The following is a 12,232-nucleotide window of genomic DNA, read 5'->3' on the forward strand; positions in this document are numbered from 1 at the left end:
GCTCGAGGAATTCACAGACAGAGCCGACACAAATAAGACTCGTCAAGATCGTCAAATTACTGAAGAAGGAACAAAAACGATTACGACATTCATGGCAATGCGAATTACCAATTACCTCCTGAAGTAGATATTCACTAACGAATTCAGCCAACCGTACTTTGTTTTAGCCATTGACGAGCTGAATTCCACTCTGCTGTCTTTTGTATAACACATTTCACCTTTGGCCGCAGAGAGGAGCCAATTGCAGTAAAATTTACAATCGTAACACAGCGAGATTACAGTTGTAAGCAATAATGACAACAGTTGATAATTTAAGATGAATAAAGAGCATCTTTCGCTGTCTTGAGTCTAATTCTGAATAGTTGCCGATGTTTTGGTGAGTCCTCTTCATCTCCTTTTCCTGTTTTATGTGCGATTTGATTTTATGTGGGTTTACAGGGGAACATTACACCTAGAATGGTTGTACATAGCAGTATTAGTCAAGACTTTAATTTTGAGAATCGTACGTCTACCGTCTATCGCCTATCGTATAGCTTTGAACTGAGTACACTAATATTCATCTGACTCGATTTCATAGATGTGTCCAACGAATACAAAGTGATCATAAAATTATTTATAAAATTGATATGGGGTTTAGGCGTCAACTTCCGCGATGCAATCTTGTAGTAAATGTCTCATCAATTGTATTCAATTCACTCATAATTGGCGCCGCAGTATATTCTTCTGTAGACACTGCGAGCAAAACGTGTTATTGTAAGAATATGATGAACTGAAACTTTCATAATAGTCACCGTAACGAAAACTGACTGAGGTTATTTATCAGCTACTGTGTACGGATGGATGGGTTGTTCAATGAAATATAATAATTGACAAATAATCATAGCGTATGTACCCAAATATCCTGAGACAGCACCAACCGGCCGTTAATTCATAAATAATATATTTCACACACAACCTTAACGCTAAATTCTTCTAACTTGTGTTGTTAAAGATGGCAATGAGAACCACATCACATCGGTGATATATAATACGACTGGCTTACCAATGAAATGATTCAAGAATCACCTAAAAGTTTAATTTCTTATATGTCGTTTTTAATTGTGTGCAAGTAAGAAGCAAGCAATAGTTGATATAGTTTGTATTGCAATTTGTTGCAATTTGTTAGTGTGCTGCCAGTTCTATTGCCTTGTCTTTGCTTGACAAATACAGTTGATGCTTTTTTCGTCATGCTGTGTTTTCGATGAGATATATAATCAAGCTAAGAATGTTTTGTCTATATATTATTCAACACGATAAAACAAGAAATCCGTGGAGACAAGTTACTGGTTAACAAATGTGAATCTTGATCAGTCAGCTCTTTATATCATATGATTTAGGATGTTACCTTAGCGTTTTCCAAACAAAACCAAGTTACTTTCTGAGTTTTTGAAATGGTCCAATTCCTCATAATCACATAATTAATACAATTATTTTAAACTGCCTGTAAACATTCTGTCGCGAATTGCACTATGTTCATCTTTTCAAACTTAGTGCTGAGGTCGTTAACCATAACAAGGACCATCAGGATGTCTTCTTTAGCATAGTTTCATAAATGGCAAACGTTTGCTGGTGATTTGGCTTTTTTACATATTTATGAGAGACAATTATGTCTAAATTTACTTTTATGTGCATTTACGAGATATATGTATATATATAATTGTTAAGTGTACAGTCACACTGTAATGCTCAACATATCCATTAAGAATCATACTTTGCATGTCTTAGCCATAAAAAATATTCTCTTCAATGTATGCATGGAAACAAGTGGGAAGGAAAAAACACAAATGATGGGAAATAAATCATGCTTATGGCTTTTATAAATTCAAAAACTTTTGTAATGAGGGCAGATTAATGTGTCATTGACGAATCTAACCACGAGGCAAAGGAAGGGATTTATGTTTTTTCCCTTGAGAACAGGCGAGCGATGTGGTGGAGGGGGCAGCACTGAGGTGAATGCACGCAATGTTTCATTATGAGAGAACATACGTGACGGCAATGGATAATGACACATTGGACGCTAAGTTACCTTTGTGTATATAAGCATGCATTCTTAAGCAGTAATTGCTTGGCAGAATAGTTAAACTCTCAAATTCAGCGCGGTGTATCTTCATCCGTTTTGAATTCCAGGAGCCACTGCAGAATTTATTTGTTAAAGCGTACGGTAAAGTCCTTGCATGTGTAAGAGATAATAAATGGCGAGGCGAAATCACTTGAGAGGCAATATAAAACACTCCATGGCTAGTTGCAGTACGAAGTCATCATTCGAATTAGCAGAGACTCCTAATAAGCGTAGTGCTTCTCTCACGGTCTACCTCCTAGCAGCCACTTAAAGATCTAATAGCGGCGTCTTTTCAAATTTTGTTCACGAAGTACCATTCCATTTCACCCTCGGTTTCTTTCAATTACACCGTTTAAGCAATCTAAGCCGTGTCGTACTTTGCAAGTCTCCCCAGTAACCTACCAACCAGGTAAACATCGGTCAAATTCAATTTTAAACGCAATTTCAAAAACACGGTCGTCAGAGCTATCATGATGTTGCTCTGCGACACCTTCTTCAAAAATAAACTTTAATTTAGAGCTTTTTGTCGAGCAAGGAAGGGTAAAATTATCGTGTTACTAGTAGTTGTTTCTTGTTTTCATTCATATAATATTCATATCTCTTTGAGGCTGTACATTTTGAATGGGCAGTTGCAACTTAAAAATTTAGAAACGTATATGTATCCATGTACTTATTTTGGTAAGTAGACAAACATCTTTCAGTGCGTACAGAAACGTCAAATAGTATTGGTTGAGACTTCAAATCATGTAATAAATGGTAAAAGACGCCGCTATTGTAAGGACATTGTAAAATAAATCTCTGACAACAAAGTCTCCTGAATATAAATGAAGTCACTTCAACTTCTCAGAAAGAGTGAGCTTGGTATTGTGTATTCAATTACAGACAGGAAACGGGCATTTTACCTTGTTTTGTAGAAGGACAAGATCTCACATCAAAGCAACCGGAAATAGTGCCACACAAGTCTAATCAGAGTCTATAAATGCTCCAGATTTTTATGACAATGGATTGCTTTACAATTCAAGTTGGTGAACTCTGAAACATCTACACTATGCAAATAATATGTGTATATGGCACAATCCACACTATGCAAATAATATTTGTGTATATGGCACAATCCACACTATTTTTTGGATAATAGTTGTGTATATGGTACAATCCACACTATGCAAATAATATTGTGTATATGGCACAATCCACACTATTATTTGGATAATAGTTGTGTATATGGCACAATCCACACTATGCAAATAATATTTGTGTATATGGCACAATCCACACTATTTTTTGGATAATAGTTGTGTATATGGTACAATCCACACTATGCAAATAATATTTGTGTATATGGCACAATCCACACTATTTTTTGGATAATAGTTGTGTATATGGCACAATCCACACTATTTTTTGGATAATAGTTGTGTATATGGCACAATCCACACTATTATTTGGATAATAGTTGTGTATATGGCACAATTCACACTATGCAAATAATATGGTACAATCCACACTATTTTTTGGATATTGGCATGAGATGAGATGAGATGAAAAATATCAGTTGAAACTTCAAAGAATATTTATGGGACAAATAGTTCAAATGTATACTTAACTATATTTAAATTATAACTATATTTCGATGAAAATTAAAAGTTGTGATAAAATAAAAAAAACATGGACTCCAACTAAGCGCTATTAATTGAAACTTTTCAGTTCTATTCCTAAACCCATGTATAAATGCCAGCAATCAACTCTGTCAGTACATTCATACGTGTGTAATGCCTAATGTTATTGTTGACATTTGACATCACGTGACATTATTTTAATCCGGATAAGGGTTCGTTTGTCAACAATGGTATGATGTATTTTGTTCAACATATTTTAGGATAAACAAGCGGAAAACATACTTGTTTTCTTTAACAAAAATAATGACAATGTATAGTAACAGCTTTTTTACCATTAACCTTAATCCTTGTCGATGCAACCAACCTGTTCCTGTTCGATTTCATGGTTGACAAGTTTTAGTCTGGCATAGAATTCTTTGGCAAAATTTGAACACGTAGCTTCTGCAAGTTGAATACCTTGTGAAGTCTTCCATGAGAAAACTAAGAAAAAGTAATTGTTTCATGAAACAAGAATGATAAAAATTGTATCAAACATTGCAACCATTTTCTGTTTGATAAATTCACAGCATGTGAATTAAAGTGTCGAGTCTGCATTGATAAATATACATAAATATAAAACAACGGACATGCACAGTTATAGAACAGCGTTTATTGTTTTACAAGCCAGGCCTTTGTAACTGTTTTCAACTATATGCAATGCTGCGCCATAGCTTGGTTATATTGACATGGCGATAGGAGAATTATAAGAATGATTGGAAACGAGGGACACGTATCAAATTTGATCTTAGCAATATACTTTCTGGCTCTCCGTCAAGGGTATGCCAAATTTTGCAGTAAATTGACCCCTGACCTACAAAAGATTCACACATAATACCTGGCTATATGTGCGTAAGGTGTCAGTTGTTAGGGTGATAAAACATTCAATTGTCGCTTTCTTGTACGTTCTACAGACCGGTCTCTTTAACACCTAATGAAATATAATGCTCTCATCAGGTTTCTTTCAAGTTCAAAATATCTGTAAATTGTGACTTTCTGCGCTACGGGCATCACACGTCATTACAATGTCTATTATCAACTTCTGAAAGTACACGTCATACACATGATGAAAGTAGAGTGGTGTTTTGTGATGACATTTAAACTGTAAGACAATTTAATTGCAACAAATGGACTAGAGACAACAACAATTTACTTTAGAAGTGGTGATCGGTCGTGACTGAATGTTTGGTCACTACAACAATCTGAAAATAAACCATTCTTTTCCATTTGATTTTCTTTTCTTTTCAGAATTCTGGATTAATCTGTCAGAAACGACCCTCTTGGCTTCGTATCAGGGAATACTGAGAAAGGTATAACGAAATCTTAGTCAGCTGGTGATAAAGGCGAGTGCCGCAGGGGAAAACGTCGAGTAAATCGGAAAATGTGATGTATTATTTGAATACACTTCATACAGTGGATGTGAGGAGACGTCTTATGCGATTTCCTTTTGGAGAAGACTCTACTTATTTCCTGTCATTAATTGCCTGTACACTGGCCCTTGACCTTGACCTTACACAGGTTGAAGCAACGTTTCTGGGAATCCAACAAACCCAACATTTATTGGCGATTTATAGATGAGTTGGCGTTGGGCATCAGTGCTGTTTTTAAATGTTCTGTTGGCTTTACAAGGTACACCACACCATTTCGATCAAAAGGTTGTGATTCAATTCAATCCACTTCTCTCCGGAAATATAAATGTTCCTTTTGCTGAGTGAAATACTGTTCCTAGATATGTAACAGCGTTTAACGACAAAGAGTTGCATCGCGATTTTTCCAAAGAAGAAAATCCTCGGAGTAAATTTTAGCGACACTCTCATGATCGTTGAAAGTCTCTGCGGGGCGTACACTTAGCAAGACACAAATTACTGGCTAGTACTACTACATTCAACTTTCTCGACAGAAGGGAAGAAATAAACAAACGAATCTCGCTTAAAATCTAACGCTTGACGTTGCCTTGGTTACGTCTGAGGTGGCAACTATTGCTTCAACCAGACAGCCAATGAACGGGGACCTTTGGGCAGATGTATATAAGGTAGGTGTTGATACTCCCAGTAATTGACGTGCACCCGACACCAAAAACCCCTAGTAACAGTGCCATCAACCAAGTCCGTGATTTGATATGGTGCATTTTAGTACTGAGGAATGATGCACATCGACAGTTGATGTTTTCTGAGATGATGGTGTCTTGCAACGTATTTTCCTATCTTGACTGGCACAAGGAGTGTGTCATGACCTAAAGATCATCTCTCAAACATTTCAACGGAAGAGAATGATGCACGTGGAACTCAATCGCCTCCTCAATCGTTTCCATTGATCGACTTATGTGTCTAGTATTTTGACTTATATAGCAGCTCATACGTTTTTTATGCAAACGATTTATTTCATTTGAAAGGTAGACGTACAACGTACCAAAAACATCGGATAATACTCTGCTGCTGTAGGCAAGATCGCCGAACATTGTAAAGACACCATACCTGGATGTTTATGATTTATCCTGAGGTTCAGTTTTGTGTGACGTGAAGAAATAGTCGTCGAAATGCACTGCGGGTCAGTAGGAAATAATTTGACGTATTGGACCAACGTGTCACAGAGCTGTGTTTTCCCGGTAACTACACATGTGATTGGCAATGAATGGACACATTCAGGACTCCCAACCAACGCTTCTGATTTTAATACGACTGAAGAACCCCAGGTGGAACAACTACGTCGTTCTCGAGGCGTTCTTGCATTAATAGGAACCATGTTATCATTGATAATATTTTTCACTGTATTCGGTAATTCATTGGTTTGCCTAGCACCTGTTGTAAATCGTCGATTGCGGAACGTTACTAATTACTTCGTGGTTTCCTTAGCTTTAGCCGACCTACAACTTGGGATATTGGTACTTCCATTCAGCGCTATCAACGAGATTAGACGAGAGTGGAGTTTTGGTCCAGTATTGTGTAATATTTACCAGTCCTTCGATGTCTTATTCTGTACTGCGTCCATATTGAATTTATTCGTGATCAGCATTGATCGGTATTTTGCCATAACGACCCCGATGGAATACCCTCTTAAGATGTCTCGTAAGCGAGCTTTTCTCGCTATCGCCGCTGTCTGGTGCATATCTGTCCTTGTGTCATTTCTACCGATACACATGGGTTGGAACGCTCCTAATTTCAAAGTACAGAACTATAACGACCCTCGCCATTGTGAACTGACAGTCAATCCAATTTACAGTTTTCTTGACGGTATATTATTATTTTATTTGCCGCTGATTGTCATGACGTGTGTATATGTCAGGATCCTGTTGATCGCTAAGAACCAAGCTCGGAAGATCAATTTACATTCAGGGAATAAACCCTTTGTTAATGAACACAAAGCGACAAAAATCCTGGCTTTAGTGATGGGTGCATTCATTATTTGCTGGGTTCCTTACTTCACACTCTTCACCTTTGAACCAGTGTGCAATTGTACCATTCCTGTGACTATGTATCAGATAGTGTTGTGGATGGGTTACATTAATAGCACTGTTAATCCAATACTTTATGGTGTATTTAATCGGGAATTCCGAAAAGCATTCAAGATTCTGCTCTGTTGTCAAAGATGTCGAAATCAACGATTTCCACACTATCTTGACTCAACTACGGGAGCTCATCACCTACGATCATACAGCGCGGAGAGCGTCATGGAGTTTCGGGTGTTACGCAAAAATGATCTGGGGAAAAAGTTAAATCATTGTGATATGTCAACGAATGGTCTGATTACGCACATCTGACATACTCTAGCACAGGATTTCAGTCAACAAAACTCACATAGTCAGAGTCTGCGTCTTCAAATGTAGCCATGAAGATCTTATAAAATACGTGTCCACATGCCGCATACACGGGAGCTGTTGATCAGCAATTGACTAAAACGGTTACGTGGAAACTATTGCCATGTTGACATTTACAAAAATGAACCATACAAGTTGTCACAAATTGTCTATCGGAAACATATCATATTAGAGTACCTTTTTTGGTTATTTGAACGTTTGTTTGTTTAAATTTCATTTTGCATATCGGAGACCTCTTTATAGCTATGTAACTTTAAGGTCCCCTATCTACTCAGAGATCTTTCAGTTGGTAAAAAGATGTCCATATTTAACGTTATTCAGGATTGATGTATATTTTCTATCGGTCTCAGCTACATGGAGATAAGCTTACATACATGATAAAATAATATTGCTCTTTCCCCTACCAAAGATACCAAAGATGACCAATTTGCGCCACTTAATCAACAAATCTCATGTGTATTTACACCAATCGATTAATGTCTTTGAACTGATGTATATTACCTTATCCAGAAGTTGTCAGCTTTTCAACGAACACGAAGGGAAGGTTGCTACCCTCCAGGTCAAAGGGCAAGTAAATCCAATAGAGTAGAATGATTCAACTTGTCTCGTCTGGACGTTGAAGGATGGCCATGTATATGGAAACTCGTCAAAGGAACGTCAGTTGGAAAGAGTTAGAGCAAACAGATTCTTCCCTTGAGTAAACAATCGGCGATGTGATACAATCTGTCAAGCTATACTTGAACCGCTACACGTTCATTTTTACAAGCGATTGGACTTTCTTATCACATAAGCAGACGTGACTCTATTGCTCACATCTTGTGTTTGCCAGTGTCAACGAGAGATTCAGCTTTATGAAAGAACCGAACACAGAGCAAACGACACTGCAAACATCACGCCTACGTGTTTTCGGAGTTTTCAATTATTTTGTAAGACAATGTCACTTTGGATAGTTTATTTCCATTAATTATTCCCATGTGCACATGAATTATATTTTGAATGTAACCTTTAAAACACCAAAAGAATAGACTGTACCTATTATTTGATAAAAAACATTCAATTGAAGATGGTTTGACGGTAGTTTTTGGAAATTTTTTGTTTAATTAACTCTAAACGTCTGTATTAAGCAGTTTTTAAAAAAATATGAATATACAAATCGGAGTCATGTGTTCTTTCGTATCAACAAAAAAGAGAAAAAAGGTCCTTACAACATTTTATAATCGGTAAAATTATGAATTTCAATACAAAAATGACTACCATTTGTTATTGTAACGCCTTGAAAACATTAAACTCAGAAAAATACTTCACAGCTATGATATGGTTCTACATGTGCGCTAGGTATGTTATGTGTGTTTGTGTTTTGGGGTTTTTTTGAGTGACATAGGGGGCCTCAATGGTTTTGAGTCGATCATTTTGGATATCGCCACAATTTAAATTTTAAAATTACTTGACGATTACACGAAACTAATATTGCATGCACTATTTATGGTCACGTGGCAACTCCGTTCTAGCTACAACAATTAAGCCAAAAGTGAACAAATTTCCAACTTCGAAAATGTTAATACATTATTCATAAACATAATTTGCCCCTCTTGCAGGGCCAATCTCTTTGGAAAGGAAACAAATTAGATTTGCCATCAGACTAGACATGGTACATTAGAAAAGTAAGAGAGAATAGGGATTGTAATTGACGATTGACAACTCCCACGGGAACCTTTTTATAGCTATTTCACCTGACTAATTTTATCAAAACGTTATATTGCGATTTATTTAATGCATGCTGTGTGGATTTAATTCAAAAAACAAACTCTTTTATTGATTCGTATTCGCAACGTTGAACTTTGACGGTGATTTAAACTCGCAACAATGGAAATTTCAGCTGAAACTAATTACATTTTATCGACAGGGGATGTCACCCGGGTTTTGTGATTTTCGATGAAGAACACTTTAGCAGATCTGGATTTTATTATTGCTATTCACTCCCTGCCATTGGTTTCATGAAGTGGTACATCATTTCGTGTGAAGATGGTCACCTTGTGGTCTCATTATTATCAAGGCCGATTGCATATGACCTCAGGAAGACACACTTGGTGACAAAAAAAACCGGAAAATCGAACCCTTTCCCATTGCCCCTACTTTACTTCCACGTCACACTTCCAATCCATTAAACCAAGCAGAGACTTTTTCAGCTCGTTCAGCTCCAATTGATTCTGTATGGAACTCAGACAAGATGTTTCTGTCATCGTGTTCATGGCGGGCGGTGGATGGAATCGTGATTCGATTTCATCCAAATCGTCAAACAACACGAGTCGCATGACATCAGCGACCAGCAATACTCTCTCAACTTAGTATTTTTACGGAAACTTGAAGACGTTAACACGACAACCTTTGTAGCGATCGAACAATAAACACGGTTACTATTAAATATCACGGATAATCCTAGAGGAAGCTTATAGAATGGTTTTTCACAAAATAACAACACTCTGTCAACGTAACGAAACTAGTAAAAATTAAATATTTAGGACAACTATCAGTTACACTATCATACAAAAGTGTAAGTCTGCAGTTTTACTTTGTGAATCGGACATCTTGTGATGATTGATATCAAAACGATTCTCTACCAGACTTGTTACCGTTCATTCATCCGTCTCTCAAATTAAATGTCGGTTTTTGCTCTTGATCCTTATTTTACAATCGGCATTACATTTACAGCATATCCAATGACCATTACACTGAGGGATATGTTTTCCCATTTGTAACCTGCACCTTCATTTTTAAAGAAATCATAGCAACGTAGAGAGGTCAATTTATTTGGGTCAATGATAGAGGTCAGTCTATTGGGGTCAATGATAGAGGCCAGTTTATTAGAGTCAATGATTGGCATGTAAAACAAATTTCTCACGCTCTTAAAAAGTACTCGCTTTGCACATAAACTAGTTCAAAACCCAAAAATTATGATTTTCATCATAAAGTTACGATGCCTGTCCGTTATATTTTCCGTTAATTTTAATAGGAATTTTCGCCAGAGCTTGGCCATGATATTTGATTGATATGTTTTGAATTCTTCACTCATAAACAAATTCTACATTAAACTAAATTAAACTTTGTTCGTAAACTCGTTTCAATTTCCTTTCGAGCTACGAAATTGAATAGGACGCCTGTATGTGAGAAATTAAAACAGCTCCACAGCGTTTTAAGCCTTGTCGATAATTTCACTGAAATGAGAAATGTCACAGTGTCATCGAGGTATATAGCTGAACATCTTTGCTTACTTCGCATCCCCGCTGTTGCTGTTGAAGACGACGACGACGACGACGACGACGACGACGATGATGATGATGATGATGATGATTAATGCTATATGACCATTACAACAGTGATATCGGCAATTTGTTGTTGTTATGTTCATTGTTTTATTCCATTATCGAAATTCATAAGTTCCATTTCGGTAAAAATCAGTATCACATCTTGTGATGCAATCAGTAGTACGAGCACTACCAATGCTATTCAAGTTGTTTGTGTTTGCTTTGATTTTCTTTTGTGTTTTCATCTATCAAGGCAAAGATAACTCTCACACCAATCTCCACCGAGAGAAAATGCGACTTGTTGTGAAATCAAGCCTCTGACGAGAGTGACAAGGCTCAATGATGTATCTGACACTACCTACATTAATCGCATGTACCGTATATGACTGGGTACATTTGTTTGCTTGACGCGTCCAACAGAGATGAACTCTTTCATACCGTCACTTCAAAGGAATAAACAGTCTAGGCTCGCTGCAACGGACAGTGTCAACTGACGTACACAGGTGGCAAACGACTATTACTAGAAGAAAGCAAACACAGAATGGCGGTGATTGTGTCGTAAATCTCTCGTGTCGTCGTCATAAGTACGCATAACCGATAATATCGTAAACATCGAATGAGGCTCTGCTAACGGCCAAGCCATATTGGCAAACAACCAAGAGAAGTCAAGCTTTGCGTCAGGCAATTAAACTAATCCTACTTAATAGAGTCTAAAAACGAACTGAAGAGTAATCAACGATTAATCGTGGATGTCTCCAACTCTGGCGACACATCACAAGACTCTCTGCGCCGTAAGGTAAAAGGCGAACATCTCAAACACCATGATTGATATTTCAAATGTATTTTGTAAACACAAAGCTGGTGACTCACGTTTTCTTTCATTTACTCGGTAAATCTGTCAGAAATCATTTCAAATATTGAATTAATATTTCTTCTTTTCTTTTTCATCAAAGTTTGGATTTACGATTAAGGCGCATGTGTTCATAGCCGTTCAGTACTTCACTAAACATGAAATCCATTAGATGAGTTAATGTTCATCCAATCAACACCTATACACTGACACATACAAATACCTCATTTGTCAGAGAAGTACTTGTGAAGAAGAGGTCGACTTGTCCTATGACACTATTTACTGGGCTAGCCTGACTGAACGTTTACGGACCTTTTATCTAATCATTTCGCTATTCATAATTCATCTATCAATATTAACAAAATTAACAGCCTAGGCAATGTTCATTTGGTACTTGTAGGAATTTGAGAGGAGTGCAATCAACTTTCCGCAAAAAATGTCCTTGAGAGATTCAAAACGTCCATGACTCTGTGGGCCATCCACAAACGATATTGAAGTCGATAAAGTAGCCTT

At 37.0% G+C, this 12,232-nt stretch overlaps 1 protein-coding gene across 5 annotated transcripts in view; it reads left to right on the top strand.

The window, feature by feature from the left end:
• Window positions 1-8,877, top strand: part of LOC139118364 (histamine H2 receptor-like) — a 149,433-nt gene extending 140,556 nt beyond the window's left edge. For 4 of the 5 annotated variants that reach the window (XM_070681656.1, XM_070681655.1, XM_070681659.1 and 1 more), the window contains 2 exons: window positions 5,002-5,785; window positions 6,146-8,877. In XM_070681656.1, coding sequence (XP_070537757.1) covers window positions 6,290-7,510 — 1,221 coding nt within the window. In that variant the 5' untranslated portion in view covers window positions 5,002-5,785; window positions 6,146-6,289 and the 3' untranslated portion in view covers window positions 7,511-8,877. The remainder of the gene's footprint in view (window positions 1-5,001; window positions 5,786-6,145) is intronic. The other variant, XM_070681658.1, reaches the window with a different exon arrangement.
• The last annotated feature ends 3,355 nt before the right edge of the window (window positions 8,878-12,232 follow it).

The sequence above is a fragment of the Ptychodera flava genome, chromosome 19 (assembly GCF_041260155.1).
Source record: "Ptychodera flava strain L36383 chromosome 19, AS_Pfla_20210202, whole genome shotgun sequence".
Classification (NCBI taxonomy): domain Eukaryota; kingdom Metazoa; phylum Hemichordata; class Enteropneusta; family Ptychoderidae; genus Ptychodera; species Ptychodera flava.